Source organism: Cavia porcellus, unplaced genomic scaffold (genome assembly GCF_034190915.1).
Source record: "Cavia porcellus strain 051 isolate PalLab524CR breed Dunkin Hartley unplaced genomic scaffold, mCavPor4.1 scaffold_26, whole genome shotgun sequence".
NCBI classification, from domain to species: Eukaryota; Metazoa; Chordata; class Mammalia; order Rodentia; family Caviidae; genus Cavia; species Cavia porcellus.
This window is the reverse complement of record NW_026947509.1, coordinates 27,962,022-27,979,937: the sequence shown is the minus strand read 5'-3', so window position 1 is coordinate 27,979,937 and position 17,916 is coordinate 27,962,022. Positions and strand designations below refer to the sequence as shown.

Below are 17,916 nucleotides of genomic sequence, written 5' to 3'. Positions count from 1 at the left end.
GAAGTCCCGCCTCAGACCCGGAAGGCGGTCTCAGACTGATGTGTTATTGGGCCGCTGTGTCGTGTGACAGGAACGACGGGCCTGGTTGGCTGCGCTACGGGGTGGGCGGGCTAGGTCGACAGTGGCTGCAGGTCTTTTAGACGAGGCTCCGAGACAGCGGCTTGCCGCGGCCTCGCCCTCCCTCCCCGCTGTAACCGAGTCCACGGGCTGCAGATGGGAGACCAGGACACCAACGATGCGGGCGGCCCGGGTCCAGGAGCCGGCGCGGGAGCTCTTCCGGGACGCCGCATTCCCCGCCTCGGAGTCCTCGCTGTTCTTCAATTTGTCCACGCCGCTGGCCCAGTTTCGGGAGGACATCACATGGAGGCGGCCCCAGGTGGGGCCGAGCGCGGGTCTCCTCGCCGAGCCGGGTGGGCAGGCGGGTATTCGGAATTCGAGGCCTGCAGCCAGGCCTTCAGGTGGGCTTCCGGGAACCCAGGCACCCCGCCCCCTCGCATAGCTCAAGTTTAGTTGCCTATCCTAAGGCTGCAGACCAGAGGGGCTCTTTCAGGAGATAGCTCGTTTCCCTGAGGTGTGCAGTTGAAGAATTTGTCCCGGATTATTTGTAGTAAAATATCCTAAGACCAAAGTAAGAACATTAATTAGTAGGAAATTGTTCTTTTATGCAGTGGAGGAGAATAATCCAAGACCTGATTCCTGGATTGACCCTGCCACATTAGTTTGGGCGCATATAAGTTCAGTGTATTGGGACCAATTCTTTTCATGGTCTTTGATTTTGCTGTAAATTTGTCCCAAAAGGACTCAACGTTTTGAGCGCTCACTAGAGATGACACAGAACAGAAGTTGGAATCATTATGGTTAACTGGACCATGTTGAAAAGTGGAGTGGCTGACCTTACACGTGGCCGGGGAGCTGAGTAGGCTGAACTGCATGTTAGAAAATAGGTAGAAAAGTTGGGATCACCAACAGTTTCCAGATCACGTGACTAATTAGACTCAGATGTATTGAATTGAGGATTTGTTTGATACAGAGGCTCAAGGCACTTAACAGGCACAAATCAGCCCCACTTGACTGCTCTGTGAAAAGTGTCTGCACCTGGCTTCCAGTCTGGCTCCCTCTTCTGGCCACAAGTAGTTCCGATGCATTGTTTTGTTCCTTGTGTGCGGTCTTCAATGCCGGTGAGGTTCCCCAGCTCTTCCTGTAGGCCAGGCTGAGCCTGCAAAGCTAAGCAGTGGTACAAGTTCAGTACCGAACCTTGTGTACCTGATTCATTGAAAATTTAAATGACAAAGAGATTCCCGGGCTTAGTGCTTTCTTGATATTTTTAGATGTGGTGTATTTGCAGAATGAGACCGCCCAGGGAGTGTGTTACGGTGTAGTCCTGGATGGCCACCCACCTTTAAAACAGCCAGAAGTGCTTGACTCTGGCAGCTGGGGGGGCTTTGTGAAGCTTCCTGGTTTCCCTGGACAACACTGCAGGGCCTGAAAGGAGGCATAGGGTAGAGCTTGAAAAGCCCTGTAGACCATGCCGTTGCCATTGGGTTTTATTTACTTAAAAATGAGTTTTAGGTGCAGTAAGAGTGCAGTCAGTTTTTGATAGAAAGCTGATTCTGTTGGAATTAATGTTTTAAAACTCTCACTTAGGGATCTGAGCAGAGAACGACAGCAATGACGTTAAATATTTGTAACTTTTTATTCAGTGAATATTCTTTAGTATTTTAACCTGTGAGTGCATCATCTACTTATAATAACAGTAGGAAACAAGGAAAGGACAGTGGGAGAGGAAGAAGCTCACACATGTTAGTAGGTGTCGAACAGGTGTGCAGGTGGCCCTTGCACTGGCCCTGGGGAAGGGCAATGGCTCTGGTCAGCATAACTGCTGTCGGGCTCGGCTTTGGAGGAGACTGGTCGGAGAACATCCTGAGGGGGTAACCGGCCTTAGTGCTGATAGGAAAAATGAAGATAAAGGTGGAATCAAGAGTGACACTTCCATCCATTGCCTAGTGCCAGCTGTGCCATGGTCCCAGGGTGGTGCCCTGTGCTTTGAAGTCAAATTTGCCCCCAACCCGTATGTTCAGGTAGACCTGTTAGGCAGGAAGAGCCAGGCTAGAGGCCTTTCTCTGGGCATTGGAGTCTTATCCTGAGAGAGCATCTCAGGGACGGAGGGTGGGTAGAGAGGGAGCTGGGGCTGATGCCGGAGGAGCCCTAAGGTGTGTGAGGCAAGCAGATTCCCTGACAGGTAGGCTTGAGAAACCACTACTAGTGAGAGGAGAGGACAGAAGGAACACGCAAATCATGGAAACTGAGATGCCCATTGGAATTGTGTGTGTGTGTGTGTGTGTGTGTGTGTGTGTGTGTGTGTGTGTGAGATGCTGATATGGATCCCAGGGCGGCATGCATGCCAGGCAAGTGCTCCACCACTAGGCCACATTCCCAGCCTTTTAAAGTTTTTATTTTGACACAGCTCTCACCAAGTTGCCTGGGCTAAGATTGAATGTGCAGCCCTCCTGCCTCAGCTTTCGTGGATCACAGGGGTGTGCTGCCGCACCTGGCTCCTGCTTGGTTTTATGCCATGGAGGAGACACTAGTGGAGCCTGCTTGAGGCCTGATGGATCCAAAGCTCAGGGGCCTATGTGGAGAGTGGAGGGAGGGCAGAAATGGGGGCAGTGGTTCTTCCGATAAGGTCATCAGCAAAGGGCAATTTAGAAGGGACGTGGTACCCGTTAGTGACGTCTTCAGCAGGTGAGAAGAGTCACTCTTCTGCCCTTATGCTGGGATCTGCTCTGGGTGTTATGGAGGAACCCAGTTCTAGGCCTAGTGAAGGTCTGGTCCAGGAGTTCCTGGTGGAGCAGGAGTCGAAGTTGGTAGCCCAGGGGAGCACAGTGTTCTGCGGGGATCCGGAAAGAGGAAAAGCTGAGATAGCTGCAGGGTATGGGAAACTGACCCTCAAAGAAGGACAGTGAGATTTCCAGCAGGCTCCACAGGACCCATTTGAGGTTTGCCATCCTGTATTTATAAAATGAGACTGTTTCAAGAGGAGGACACATTAGGCTTTGTCTAGAGATGGGGGCTTTGCCTCTAGGGGACCCCTGACTGGGCAGGTGGGGCTGAAGGGTACCAGCCTTGGAGGCCTGCTCCTTCCCCTCCTCCCTTGGGTTAGGAAGCTCAGGTGACCAGAAAGCTCCTCCCAGCTCATGGCCTGGGTTTCACATCCTTATCTTGCAGGTTAGTCATCGGGCCTGGTCTGATGCTGAGTGATTTTCTTTATCTCAGGAAATTTGTACGGCGCCCAGGCTGTTTCCAGATAACCAACGGGAAGGACAGGTGAAACAAGGGCTGCTGGGTGACTGCTGGTTCCTGTGTGCCTGCGCTGCCCTGCAGAAGAGTCGGCACCTCTTAGACCGGGTAAGGAGTAACCTTCGCCCAAGATACTGGGGTGGGGGGCTGCTTCTTTTACCTGTAGAGTATAGTCAGTGCTTTTTGCACTGAGGGTCTGGGACTGCTATAGCCGCACAGCCTGCTCAGTGTGAAGCTTGAGAACTCCAGGACAGCAGCTGAGACCCCCTGTCCTGCCTGTGGAGGGGCCTGTGAGAGGCTCTCTGCCCTGTTTGACTTTCCTATGAGCCTTGGCTTCTCCAAGTGCGCAGAGCCATGCATTTGGGAAAAATAGGCAAGCTCGCGAGGTGTCCCTGTTGCTGGTTTCACATGTGTCCTTAGCTACTTTTTGAGGTTGTTCTGTTTGCAAGTTTTAAATATAAGTAGGCAGAAGGTAGTTGAAACTGCTGATGCAGGCAGCCACTTCAGAGAGACGCCTCCATGCCTTCTCCCTCCCTAGCAGTGGCTGTTGTAGGTGTGACCTGTTGCAGGGTAGTCCCCTGCAGCACCTCTGCTGTGTCCTGGTCACTGCCTCACCTCACAGCCTTGCTAGCTGTGACCCTCTTTGCAAATGAGAATGCTGACCCTGTGGTTGTTATGTTCCCCGCTCTTGAGTGGTGGAGCCACCCCAAGTGACCCCTACTGGGTCAGAGTGAAACCCCCACAGGAATTCAGGTGGACACAGTGGCCCAGCAACTGACTGGTATGGGCAGCAGGCAGGGCTGCTAGACCATAGGATTCGCTGTTTGCAGCCAGCTCTATGGAGGATTGGGTGACTCCTGCCTTCCAAAGTCACCATGGTTTTGGTTTTGGGTCAAAAGGAAAAAAAAAGCTTTGGGAATCAAAGTGTGATATTAAAATACTTAAGTGAAATGCCTCTGAACTTTGGGTCCAGCTACTGCATTTGCTGTGAATCAGACAGTGAGAGCCTTTTGCACTCAACAGGGCCATGGAGTGCTTCCGTGGCTTTTCGGACTGTAAGTGACGTCTCACGCTCTCTTTCTGCCCCTTCCCTGTGCATGGTAGGTCTTCCCTCCAGGACAGCCAAGTTGGTCCGATCAGACGTACCGTGGCCTCTTCATCTGTCGGATCTGGCAGTTTGGACACTGGGAGGAGGTGACCATAGATGACCGTCTGCCTTGTCTTGCAGGGAGACTCTGCTTCTCCCGGTGCCAGAGAGAGGATGTGTTCTGGCTTCCCTTACTGGAAAAGGTCTATGCCAAGTACGTGTGCTGTGTGGTGGTGATGGAGCCAACCTGGGCAGTCTCTTGCCTTGGGCTGCCCTGACCCAGGGCCAGCTGCAATGCCACCTGTTCATCCTTGGACTGCGGCAGCCAGTCCTGAGGTGCAGATGCACCCCTCACCCCTTGCCCTCCCTCGTGTCACAGTCCAGCCCGAACATCAGCTCCATCAAAGAGGACACTCATGTCCTCCCTCACTTGATCCAGCCACCAGAAGACACTTCTGTGTCCATGTCCATAGACCTCTGGGACAGGCGGTCTGTGCCTACCTGGGGAGGTGGGAGCTCAGTGGGAACCCCCTCCTCGCTTCCTTGAGCTCCTACTGGGGACTCCAGAGCCATGGGTGCCCATGAGCTTGGGGGTGAGGGAGAGGGCTGTGCATAAAGAGCCTCTGCTCCCCTCTTGCCGTGCCTGCAGGCCACCCTGGAGACAGGCAGGCTGTTGAATGTGGCCTTTGCAGGGGAGGCTAAGTCTAGGTTGGTAAAGAACTTTATAGGGGACAGGGAGGGAACTTGAGGGCCCAGAAGCCAAGCTGGAGTAGGCACAGCTCACCATTTTGTGCTTGTGGCACTCCAGGGTACATGGGTCCTACGAACACCTGTGGGCAGGACAGGTGGCCGACGCTCTGGTGGACCTCACTGGGGGCCTGGCAGAAAGGTGGAACCTGAAGGACCTGGCCGGAACCAGTGGACGGCAGGACAGGCCTGTGAGCAGTCAGGAGCTCAGGACCTGTCGGCAGATGCTGCGCCTGAAAGACCGGTGTCTGATCAGCTGCTCAGTACTCAGCCCCAGAGCAGGTGAGGCGAGGCTGGGCCCGCACCTTGCCCTAGACTACCCACCACTCGATGTCTGGACAAAGGAGGGAGGAGGAAATCTGCCCTAGGCTGGGTGCTGGGGCTGTACCCTTCCTGTTTTGTTGTCCTTCACCTGAGGGCGCTGACCCTGCTGTCCTTTCTTAGAGGGAGGCAGGATGCATATACTGTGGTTGCTGTCACACAAGTGGCCTGGCAGCTGCTGGGCCTGAGACTGTTGAGATCTCTGTCCTGGCCGAGCTGGCAGAATCCAATCCCATGTTTCATTGTTGTGCAGTTCATAAACATCTGTGCAGAAAAGTTTGTTTACCAAAAAGAAAGGAAAAAAAATCACTCAACTGCATCCACTTTGGTTGTTTAGTGTATTTTCTCAGCTTTTTCATGAGGGCACGTGCGTTTTCCGTTTTCCTGTAAACTATCTCCTATGCAGTTATGTGAGCTTTGTTCATGCTTTATTTTGTGGGTTGAGCCACCTGAGTTTCCTTAGTCCTTCCTGTAATGTTAGATATTTAAAGTTTTGATAATTATAAATAATACTGCACTGAGGATTTTTATAAATTTTTTATAGTTAAGATTGTTTTCATAGTATCTTGGTGAAAAATGTGAACATCAAAATAAATGGGAACATGTTGGCTTTCACAGTGCCCTGCCAGTGTGTGTCACAGGCTGGCAAAGCTCTGGTGTGGGCTGTTACAGGCAGATTCTGCCACAGGAGGGGAGACCCACGGGGTGTATGTTCCCCACTGAGCCCTGATCATGCCTCCTGGCACACAGGGCCCCCTGTGTCTCTCCTGAGGAATGCAGAAAGTTGCCATTGAGCACCAGCTCCCAAAATTGTTGGTCCTGGGCCACTCCCATGCCCCTGTCCAGTCCCCACTGTGGTAATCAGGGCTGAGGATGTGGGGGACACCAGGCGTGGCTTCTGCATGAAACATCAAAGTCACCTCTGGGTTCCTACCCCTCTCTGGGCCCCCCTCCTTTGTCAAACCTGTGCTGTGGTGCATGCTGGCCCATGTCTACTTGTCTTGAAGTCTCTGGCCAGACCACACTGCCTCCCAGGTCCTAGTCCTCTGCCCCACCCAGCTCTACTTCAAAAGTCATTTAGTTCTTGGCAGTTGTAGGCACATCAGGGACAGCATTGGCCTGCGCCTGGACCCTGAACTGACATGGTGGCACCTGAGGCCTGAAAGAGAAGTGCCCAGCACAGTGCCAGGCCCCAGGGCAGAAATGAGGCCCTGGTCCTTGGCCTTTGGTATGGTGCAGTAGACTGACCCAGGATGCCACTAACCACCTGTACTTGGAAACGGAGCTGCCCCACTTGGGGACCAGTGGCCTCTGAGCCTCGCAGGGTGGGTTGGGTGTGTCCTGGGCAAGGAGACAGAAATCCACTGTCCTCTCAGTCTGCTTCATGCTGCTGTCCTTGTACAGGTGCCAGTGTGCTGGGGGAGTTCCACGCCTTCATTGTCTCTGACCTGCAGGAGCTTCAGGGTCGGGCCGGTCGGGCCATCCTCCTGCTGCGCATTCTGAACCCCTGGGGCCGGCAGTGCTGGCAGGGACTCTGGCGAGAAGGGTGAGTGCCCAGAGGCTGGGCATGGGTGAAGGATCCATCTGGACCCTGTGGGTGCCTGGGCTTCCGTATCCATCTGCCTATGCTGTGGTCACTTCTGGGTGCCTGGTTGTCGCAGCACTGCTCCCATTTGGGCCTTGGGCAGTCCTCAGAGGGCTGGAACTATGCACTCAAGGGGGCTCACAGAATGCTATGTGCCCCGCTGTGCTTTGGGGTGAGTGTGGACTTGGGGTGCTGCTGGATCCCTGTGAGGCCTGAGAACTCTACAGTTCTTGGTCTTTGCAGCCCCACAGAGCCCCAGCTCTTCAACATGAGCAACACAGTTGGGACAGGGCCTGTCGTGCAGGTGCCACTTGGAGCAGGGGGAGGTGGGCAGCAGATACACCAGTTTCTGGTCTCCTCTGCCCGTGTAGCTGTCAGATGCTGCCAGCTTTCGGAGAGGCTTTCAGTGCATGGCCCTGCACTGAGGTTCCTTGCAGGGGTGAAGGGTGGAGCCAGCTGGAGCCCACAGACAAGACCAGGCTCCTGTCCCAGCTCCAGGACGGGGAGTTCTGGGTGGAGGAGGAGGAGTTCCTCAGGGAGTTCGATGAGGTCACGATCAGCTACCCCTTCACGGAGGCCGGCCACCTGCAGAGCCTCTACACAGGTAGGCATCAGGTGGGCTCCACCTGCAAAGCTGGGAAACTGCTCAGGCCAATCGGCCACAGGGTGAGCCTGGCCCAGCCTTGGCTGTCCCGGGGCTCATGCATGTGCCCTTCTTCTAGAGAAGACACTGTGCCACGCACAGACCCTGCCTGGCGCCTGGGTCGAGGGGCAGTCAGCGGGAGGCTGCCGGAACAACAGCTGCTTTCCCTCCAACCCCAAGTTCTGGCTGTGGCTGTCGGAACCCAGTGAGGTGTGCGTGGCCGTCCTGCAGAGACCGCAGAGGTGCCTGGCAGGCCAGGCCCGGGTGCTGGGGGGTCACGGTCGTGCCCCTGCCTGTCCCCCAGACAAGGACTACCAGGCTGTGGGCCTACACATCTGGAAGGTAACTGCCCACTAGCCCTGCATCCATACCAGGGTAGTCTCATCCTGGTTGATGTCAGGCGCTCACCCTTGCAGCGCCCCACATAGCACCCCTGGGTCCAAGGTCTCAAACTCGTTTCCTGGAGTGTCATTGGCAGTCTGAGGCCATGGCTGGCAGGAGGCCACCCACAAGCCCCACTGGCTTCTCCCTGGACCATGAAGGTGGAGCCACTCTGGAGTGGAGCCCCTGTGACTTCAGAGGTCTCCCCACCTCTCCTAGCCCCATCCCCTGATCTTGGGAGGGCACTCTGAAGCTGGCCCTTGGCTCACAGTGTCAACTGTTCTTGGAAGAGCCAGTGGAGGTGCCAGAGCGGAGCAGGATCAGATGGCCAGGGCAGAGCTGCAATTACTGTGTATTGTATGTTATGGGGTGTGGTAACCCACACCTCTTTGTGCCTGGTCCTTTCAAGCCCATCCTTCCCATAACAGATGCTGGAAAATGCTTTGCTGGGCAGTTCCTGGGCTGCCCTGGCCCTGAGGTCAGCCGTCAGACACCCCTTTCCCGCAGACCTGGTGCCAGGGCTGTGGCCGCCTCTGAACCTCTGCCTCCCTCGGCAGGTGGAGAAGCGACGGGTCAGCCTGCCCAGGGTCCTATCTGCTCCACCAGTGGCTGGCACTGTGTGCCATGCCTATGATCGAGAGGTGCACCTGCGCTGTGAGCTGTCCCCAGGCCACTATCTGGCCGTTCCCAGCACCTTCCTGAAGGACGTATCAGCACAGTTCCTGCTTCGGGTCTTCTCCACTGGGAAAATGTCCCTCAGGTGAAGGGCCAGCAGGGAGGCAGAGCGGGGACCTTGGTGTGAGGCGAGATTTGTCTGTGCCAGCGCCCTCCTGTGCTTGTTCCTGTAGCAGTGCTGAGAGACCTGCGGCCAAGAGCACTGGCCCCAGAACAACCCTTCCTGCTGGGGAGGTGGAGACCGTGCAGTTGCGCGGCTGCTGGAAGGCTGGCCAGACTGCAGGGGGCAGCAGGAACTTCGCCTCCTATACCCGAAACCCCTGCCTCCCTTTCCTGGTCCCCGAGGGCGCTGGTCCCCGCCGAGTGCGCATCACCCTGCAGCAGCACTGCCAGCTTGGTGACAGCCAGCTTCACCCCATTGGCTTCCACGTCTTCCAGGCAGGCTCCGCAGCAGCAGGGCTGTGGGAGGTACTAGAGGCCAGAGGTCACAGGTGCTGGGTCCCATGACAACAGCGGTGTCCTGGGCTGGGGATCTGGAGGGACTTTCTGATGGAGATGGCTCTGTGCCTTTGGGAGCGTGGCCTGTGCATCCCAGAGCTGGGAGGAGACAGGATCTTGACCAGGCTGCCTGGCCAGGGAATTGGCACTGGTCCATCTGTGCTTGGGCGTGGCCTGACACCGTGATCACCTGACGGAGGCTACTTGGCCTTGTCAAGGAGCTGAGAACTGTGTTAGGGTCTGGGGTTCCCCTGAGATGTGGGTGGGCAGGCATCAGGACCATGGAACCCAGGCAGACCATGCCAGGCAGCTGTTGCCCAGAAGAAGAGCAGGCCATGCCACCCACCCCATATAGCTCCTCAGGCTGACCCACTCTTCCCCCAGGTCCCAGAGGGTGGCGAGAGTCAGGACATGAGGTCGCTGCTGCTCCAGGAGCCGCTGCTGAGCTGCGTGCCGCACCGCTATGCCCAGGAGGTGAGCCGGCTCTGCCTGCTGGCCGCTGGCACCTATAAGGTTGTGCCCTCTACCTACCTGCCTGATGCAGAAGGTGCCTTCACAGTTACCATCGCCACCAGAGTAGACAGGTACAGCCCAGGCCTGGGGCAGTCAGTGGGGGACCTCCCTGCCTCAGCGCTTCTCCCTTCCCCTTCGGCTCTCCCCATTCTGGGTACTCGGATATCCTGGTGGAGACCAGCAGTGGGCCCTGTGCCTTGGGGTCCTTGCAGGTTGCAGCCAAGGAGGGAGCATGGTGGGGGTGGCTGGAGGCATAGGCACTCTGCCCAGGACCGGCTGGGTGACCAGCACGCTGCTTCCCACAGGCGCTCCATCCACAGCCAGGAGGTGCTGGGCCACTTCCTCCAGGAGGTGCGTGTGCGGGCCCCACCTGCTTCCCCTGCTACTTCCCCATCCACCCTTCCTGTGGCCTGTGCCTGGCACGCATGTGCTGTGCTCTACCTTACGGCAGCCACGTGGCAGGGTTGAAGGGTGGCTTCTGGGAAGGCGCGTATGGCTGTGAACCAAGCCCTGGCTCTTCCCCTTCCCTCACAGGTCTCCGTTATGGCGGTGATGAAAGCCTGACGACGCCATGTGCCAGCCCGGTGGCCGGGGCAGCCATCTTAGGTCCCATGGCACTTGGTTCTGAGCCCAGCCCTCGGCTCTGTGGAGTGGCTAGTGACTGGGGCCAAGTGAGGGCCCTTCCTGCAGAGGTGTGACTCTGGGGTCAAGCAGGTACTACTCGAGGGCAAGGGCTCCAGGTAGCAGTACTGCCCGCTGCCCAAGACCAGCCAGACACAGAGCCCCTGGCCTGGTGCTCAAGGCTTCCAGAGCCTGCCCACCATGGCCTCCATTGCCTGCAGACAGAGGCTGTAACCGGGCAGGAACAGGTTGTGGCAGATACTGTTTTAAACTATTTATTACTTAAAATATTTCCAGGATGTGACTATAAATAAATTATGAGCAGTTTATGGAAAGGGCCTGTTCACCAGCCCTGAGGCTGAATCCACTCGGCAGATGTGGGAAGGGACAGTGGTGCAAAGATGGTGGGGCCAGCAGGGCTCCGGGATGGGAGGCCCCATGGGGCCTGTCAGACCTTGAGGGGGTGACAGAAGGCTGGGATGGTGAAGGCTGGCCATCGGGATAGACACCGGGTGGGCAGAGGACCCAGGTCTCCAGGCACATGGGCCTGCTGCAGCACCTATGAGTCCCTGGTCCCTGTCTCCCAGCCCGGTCCTGAGCTAAGGAGCCTTGTGGCAGCCTGGCTGGGTGGGAGGATGACACGAACTCCTCTCCAGCTTCTCTTCCTGCCATGTCCCTCAGTCACCATCCGGCTGATACTTTGAGCTGCAGTACCTGCTGTCCTCTGTGTGCCTGCAGCGAGAGAGGCTGGCCCTCTGCATCCTGGGCAGTGATTGCAGGCGGCAGGGCCTGGCCCAGGCTCTCCTGCTTGAGCCTTAAGCTGCTGCTTGCACCAGCACCAGCACCGCCTCACTGAGCCCAGCTCTCCTGAGTCCACTGGCTTCTGCCTGGCCGGAGTCCCTGCATGCTTGGTGCTGACCTGTCATAGGCTGTGCTGTGCTGATGGATCTGGTGTCACACCTGAAGCGACCAGGGACACATTTGGAGCCTGTGATGGTACCTGGATGTCCTTCAGGACACATGAGGCCTTGGGTCTCAGGCTTCTGGGGCCACATTGTCTACTCCTAGGACAAGGGCTCAGACCAGTGGTATGGAGCTCACTGGGCACAGATGAGGTGACTGGAGGGTTGTTGCAAGTACCCTGGAAGGCTGGACACAGTGGAGCAGGTCCTTGTGTGGCTGGGCTGAGCTGCCCCAGGAGGAAGCTTGGGTCATATGGATAGGGTTAGGAGTGATGGCTGGCGAACATCTACTTGTCTCTCCTCCTGGGGTGTGGCCGGTGGAGAGGCCTCAGTACCTGAAGCTCTGGTCACTTGCAGTCCTTCCTTGAAGGCTAGCCCCTTTCCATCAGTGGCTCAGGTGCTATGTGGTCCACAGTAGCTGTACTCTGTTGGTACAGCTACTCCCATGCCTCCAGCCTGCCTGGTGCCTTTTGGTCCCCCAACTCCTGGGATGCCTGTTGTAGTCAGGGTTTACAAGGAGAACAGTTACATACAGGACACAGAATTTATAAATGCAAGTTAAATGCAAGAAGGTGCAGAAAATCCACAGCACTAGAGATCTAGGAAATTCAGCTGAGGGCCTAACTCCCAAGTCCAACTGGAGGCCCAGAACGTGTGACTCACACCAGTCTGTTTTGCGTATCTGCTGGGAAAGCCCAAAGGTCAGGGTGGAAGCTAGAAAGTCTGTGCCAGTAAGTTGAGGGTTCTATGCTGGAGCCAAGAAGTGACACTGCAGGACCAGGGCTGCCCTAAAAAGTACCTTAGCCCCCTGAGCAACATTGAGATCCAGAGCTCCTCCAGCAGTGAGAACAGTTGAGTACATGCAAGGAAGCTAGCATGACAAGCTTCTGGAGATTAAACAGCACACATCTTCCCCTCTAGAACCAGGAAGTGATCAAAGGACCAGAACTCCCCCCAAAGTGAACCTCAGCCACTCTTAGTGACAAGATCCTGAGCTCCTTCGGTGTTAATGGCTAAATTCATATTGGGGAAGCCAGCATGATGAGCTTCTCCAGGAGGACCCACAGCTCCAAACAGCAACACTTAGGAGAACCCACAACACCCCACTGTTCTCCATATCTGTGTTTATGCTGGCATCTTTTCTCTGCCCACTGGGGCTCAGCACCATGCTGATTTGATTCAGCTGGTGTTAAGCTGACCAATTTTTAATCAACAGTGCTCTTTTGGGTCCCCAGCCTTGTCACTGTAGCTGATTCTGGCTTCTGGTGGGCAGAGGCCACCCCTGGCCTCTGCTCTTCAGGGGTCTGGACCCTACCACCCTGACTGTACTAATTCCTGCCATGGTGGTGCCCACTGTCAGCCAGCCTGCAGGACAGCCAGCACTCCTTGAGAGCTGGTGGCGTGACCAGGACTTACTATGAAGGTCACGTACAGCTGTTCTCTGCACCCCCAGCCTTCTGAGCCCTGGCCAGCAGCCCCTTGCTGCCACAAAGGCAGCTTGCTCATGACCGTCATCTGACCTATGTGTCTGAACCTCCAGCAAATTCCTGTCCCTGGCACATTTCAGCTCAATTTGGGAACAAATTAGCCATGGTCTGGACAGGAGCCCATGCCAGTCCACACCAGTGCAAGTCATTGCCAGCAGGCAGTAGGTGGCTCAGACCCAAAACTTTGCTAGAAGCACATGCTGGATCAGTAGGGGCAAGATACCTGGTCAGGAAGGAGGATGTGGGGTCCCCAACTACCCTGGGAGGGGCTATGGGGAGTGCATGGCCCACTGAGGGCTCCATGGAACTGAGGAGCCTGGGCCTAGGGCTTGGTTCTTACCCACTCCTCTATCTTGGCAGCATCTTCAACAACCACCCAGAACAGCTATAGCTGGTCAGGTACAGGCCTTGTGGCTGACACCTGGGCACTCTGGCTGTGCCCTCTGGCTCTTGCAAGATGAGCAGGTGTCCGCTGCAGGTGGCCCTGGGTGATGTTTCCCTCCCAGTATGCACCAGGGTGGAGGTGTACAGACCTGCAGCGGGCTGGAGACCCTGGGCAAGCCCCAGGCTTGCTGTGCCCCACCAGAGACACCACCAGCCCTGTTCCTACTGCATGAAGACCACATCCTCTCTTCCTGGGCCAGCAGGTGGTGCACTTGAGCTGTAGGCCCTAGTTTGCCTCCCCTGGGTAGGCCCAGCACTATCTGCTGGAAGCCTGCTTCTTTTCATGAAGGAGAAAGCAAAAGCATTTCCTCTCCTGGACCCCTAGCTCCATCTAGCTACTGTGCACACCAGGTGGCTTGTAAATTGGCGTAAGCTCAGCTTATCATAAGCTCAGCTTTGGGGCCTGGGCAGCTGGTGGCCTGACATCCTGTGTTCCTGCTGTGTCCTCCCATGGGATAGGGAATGACGGAGCTCTCCAGGATTCCTTCCTGCACTTCTGTCCTCTGACAGCCTGCAGGATCCCTAATAGCCTGCATCACTCTTCTACCCCAGGGCTGCTCTGGACCTTCCCCTGGGAAGGTGGCTTCCTGAGGAGGTTGGCTGTCTCCAAGCCCCTGTACCAGGCAAGGCGCTTGGAACTCTGCAGAACCCTGGAAGGCAGCCTGGCCTTTGTGGTGTTGGGACTGTTTCCAGAACCCAGCCCAGACAGGTTTCCCGGTGACAGCGGCCCTGTCGAGCACTGCAGTGGCGGGAAGTGACAGGGTGGCCAGGCAGGGCAGATCCAGCCTGGCAGGTTGGGTGTGTGTGGGAACACCTGTTTCCCGTCTTCCAGAGACTTTGACCTGCTCCACTGCTCCTACTAGGTGCTACTTCCTGCTTCGTGGAGCTTCGTTCTCCCAGCCTGGTCCATTCCTGCCCCTCTATCCCAGGCCAAGTTCAGCCTTAAAGGCACAGAGCTTCTAGGGTGAGTGTCTCCATCCTGTACCCTGAAAGCAGGAGGTCCCAGGGGGAGGCCAGGGCTGGGCATCGTGGGCAGGAGGTGGGACAGGCAGCAGTGCACAGGCCAGCCGGGTACGGGGATTTTTGATTCTCCACTTATCACTTGCCCAGTGTCCCGCAGTGCCTCATTGGTTTGCAGGAGGTTAACCCTCTGGAAAGCGAGCTGCCAGGGATGGAGTAGACAGCAGGCCCAGTGCCCTGGGGGCTCCCAGGGCTGGGAAGGTTCATACTGTGCGCAGGTGACTTTGCCTCATCGTCACCTTCCAGACCCAGTGGGGACCCTGAGCATGCGGGACCCTCTGGTTCCCCCATCTCACTTCCTACCCTCCCTTAACTGTGAAGACCCTCAGAGCACGTGTGCCACAGCAAGCACACTGTCTGGAGCTGTGGAAGTGGCTGAGACACCTGGTACCCTTGCGGTGGCCGCAGGATGGTCCGCTCACAGGTAATCCAGAGACCACAGGGGACAGGCAGGGAGGAGCAAGTGGGGCTGGGCACCCTGAGCACATACAGAGACATTGGAGGTGCAAGGCGTGGGTCAGTGTGGCCAGAGCCGAGATTGGCCATGCACAGCAGGTGGTGGAGCAGGAGGAGCAGCTTGGACCTACTAAGGGGAGTAGTGAGGACCAGCACTGGGAAGTCAGGTGGCAGGAGGCAGAGGGCACCCCACTTTCCACTTCTTCCTCGGTCTCAGCAGTGTTTCACAACTGTGAGAGCACACTGTACTCTTTCTGCTTTCCCAATGCTTGTAAATGCTGTTGTATTTTTAGTTTTATTGTCCAGGGATTTGTTGCTAGTGCATAAAATGCATTGTTTGGTCTGTCATCTAGTATCTTTTTCTTTTTTTTTCTTTAATTTTATTTAAGGAGGAAAAAAAAGCAGAGAAAGGGTACAAGTTATACAGATTTACAGAAAAAAATAAACAGTAGGAAATCACTAGTTAATGGATTACATATTGTCATCTTAGAAATAATTGTTCAAGTCACAAAGTTAAAGCCTGTAAAGTGGACATTCCAACAGTGAGACTGCAAACAGTTCTGTTCAATGATCCAATAAAACTCAGTGATATCATTTTCTATCTTATACACTTAAACATACATGCAGTTATATCATTTAGAGCACTTTCTTTTCCTCTCTTTTGTACAATGACAATTACACATTTTGGGTTTTGTTACTCCCACAGTTCTTATTACTTTTTTGGAAGGGAGTAAAACCAAATGTGACAGAACATAGTCAATCAAATCAAAAGGGTGGACATAATAGATAATGTAAAAGCATAATACAAGGTGATCAATAATGGTTACCATAATGCCTCCTGCTATCTCTAATAGAATTGCCTATATCATCAGTTATAATAAAATTGAACAAAACAGTAAAGAACAAAACCGACAAAACCAAAACATTGGAGACATTGTAGGTCTTCAAAAGTAGATAAAAGTCATCGAGAATGGGCGTCCTAATGAATCTCACTATCTTCACAGCTGTTGCCTAAACTTTCGAAGCTGGTACTATCAAGCAAAGCAGAATAGGGGGACATCAGTCAAAAACAAGATGGTGAGAGTAATACAGGGCTTTAAATCAAGATAATGGAAAGTCAAAGTGGGTTGCTATAATATATCCTGCTATTTTTATTTTTCCCTTAATTAAAAGGATAAAAATAAAAAAGTAAATAATGGAGTGGAGATTGAGATAAAAGAGGGCATAACAGCAAATCAGCGCAGATCAAAAACGTAACCATTTAAGCAGAATAGTGTTTCACCACAAGATAATCCTGACATAAACGTAGTTACCATATTGTCTCTTTCCTTGAAATCCTTGAGTACAACTTCGTATATTGTAGCATTAAATATATCAAAACAATGTAAAACCATTTAAGAGAATGATAGTATTACAGGGTATTTAGAATCAACTAACAGAAAATGAACAATGGTTTCTGTATAATCTCCTTGTCTTTAAAAGTTTTTGCTTATACTATCGTACATAATAAAATCCAATAAGATACAACTTGTTTAGACCAACGGAAACAGAAGAACAAAAGTTTGATGAGACTTCAAAACAAGATGATAGTAAATCAGTATTACCTATTAAGACGTCATTTTCTCCAAAATAGCTGTTCCTATCATCCAATCTTCTCTGCCTCATTTCTGTTGAGCTCTTTTTCTGTCAGTAGCTGTCAGTTTGTCTTCTTCATTTTGTTCTCTGCTCCATTCGTTGTGGCCTCCCCGCCACTATTTCTGGATTCTTTGTATTTTTCTTTTTAGAATATCCTGCAATACTCTCTGTAGAGTTGAATTGGTGGTTGCAAATTTCCCCAATTCCTCTTTATCCTGGAAGCACCTTGTTTTTCCATCAATTTCCAGGGACAGTTGTGCAGGATATCTCAATCTTGGCTGGAGATTATTATCTTTCAAAGCTTGAATTATTTCCCCCCATGCTCTTCGTGATTTGATGGTTTGTGCAGAGAAATCTGCTGTAATTCTGATGGGTGCTCCCTTGTAAGTGGTCTGTTTCTTGTCTCTGACAGCTTTTAATATTCTATTCTTGTATTGAATTTCTGGAATTTTTATTATTATATGCCTGGGTGTTGCTCTGTTTGGGTTGTAGGTGGCTGGGGTCCTGTATGCCTCATACATCTGAGTATCTTTACCTTTTGCTAAATTAGGAAAATTCTCCTGGATTATTTCTGTGAGTAGCTTTTGTAGTTCACTTGTTTGTGTCCACTTCTTCTTTTATGTTCTTAATTCTTAAGTTATGGATCCTCTTATCATCTTCTTGTCTTTGTATTATTGCTGTTTGTTTCTTTGTTACTTTTAAGAAGTTTTTCATTTCATTCTCCCATATTACAAATCTGCCCTCCAGTTCAGATAGTCTGTCCTTAGTTTCTTTCAAGCTGTTATGCCAGTTTTCGATAGACTTTTTAGTTTCCTGGTAGTCCCTTTGAACCTGCTTCACGTATTCTATGCTTTCTCTATTTTCTCCATCAAACAATTCTCCCCTTTTTCTGTTCTTCCATTCCACCATCTGTTTTTTCTTGGGTGGTGCTTAGCATTTCTCTAACTATTCTGCTTACTTCTAGCTTCAGGTCATTGATAACTTCATTCCTGAACTGATCTATGAGGCCCTCTAGATGGCGCTTTATGTCTATTGGTGCGGTGTCTGCTATTGCCAGTTTCTCAGGATTGGGGACTGAGGAGCCTTTCTTGTTGCTGCCTCTTCCCATATTCTTTGTTCCTTATATATGCAAGCTTATATAGAAGGCCCAGCTTCCCTCCCTGTCAGCCACAGCCTGATCGAATTGCGCTGGCTAGGTGTTCCCACCCACCGCAGCGCACCAGGGAGTTACGGACCAGGCAGCCTACGCAGGGCTTGCCCCTCCAGGCCACCCTCAGGCTCTGGGATCTGGGTTGTGTTAGGCTACTGGGTCCGCCAGCAGTGTCAAGTAGGCTAGGCACTGCTCACCAATCCCGCCTGAGAGGGGGATGTGTGGCTGAAGCCGCCACCGCGCCCTGCTCCCGCAGGACTGCCCGGTCCCAGAATGTCCTCCGCTGGAGTCAAACTGTGGTAGAGTGTCAGTTTCTCTCTCTCACCTCACCACAAGTCAGTGCACGGCTCCACGCCCGTCCCGCTCTCAACTCCGTTCACCAATTTCCGTTCTC

The 17,916-nt window shown here is 53.6% G+C and overlaps 2 protein-coding genes across 9 annotated transcripts in view; both read left to right on the top strand.

Annotated features, from left to right (window-relative positions):
- The first annotated feature begins 84 nt into the window (after nucleotides 1-84).
- Nucleotides 85-10,697, top strand: Capn10 (calpain 10). 6 transcript variants are annotated; one of them, XM_005005687.4, is made up of 12 exons: nucleotides 86-376; nucleotides 3,274-3,405; nucleotides 4,402-4,598; nucleotides 5,193-5,413; nucleotides 6,857-6,998; nucleotides 7,409-7,641; nucleotides 7,760-8,022; nucleotides 8,619-8,821; nucleotides 8,913-9,204; nucleotides 9,619-9,818; nucleotides 10,053-10,098; nucleotides 10,282-10,697. In XM_005005687.4, exons 1-12 carry the CDS (start codon nucleotides 236-238, stop codon nucleotides 10,309-10,311), a joined length of 2,100 nt encoding a protein of 699 aa, XP_005005744.2. In that variant the 5' UTR covers nucleotides 86-235; the 3' UTR covers nucleotides 10,312-10,697. The 6 variants fall into 6 exon arrangements, with proteins under 6 accessions (XP_013013058.2, XP_005005744.2, XP_005005743.2 ...); XM_005005686.4 differs by having other exon boundaries at nucleotides 8,910-9,204; XM_005005689.4 differs by having other exon boundaries at nucleotides 87-376; nucleotides 7,475-7,641; nucleotides 8,910-9,204.
- Gpr35 (G protein-coupled receptor 35) overlaps nucleotides 10,324-17,916 on the top strand; it is a 23,720-nt gene continuing 16,127 nt past the window's right edge. Inside the window, exons 1-3 of one of the 3 annotated variants that reach the window (XM_063237013.1) lie at nucleotides 10,324-10,461; nucleotides 14,125-14,225; nucleotides 14,603-14,705. Coding sequence is in view for 1 of the 3 variants with exons in the window: in XM_023566887.2 (XP_023422655.2) it covers nucleotides 14,548-14,705 (158 nt within the window). In the remaining 2 variants the exon portion in view is untranslated. Of the gene's footprint in view, nucleotides 10,462-14,124; nucleotides 14,226-14,527; nucleotides 14,706-17,916 lie in introns of all 3 variants that reach the window. The other 2 variants (XM_023566887.2, XM_023566888.2) reach the window with 2 other exon arrangements.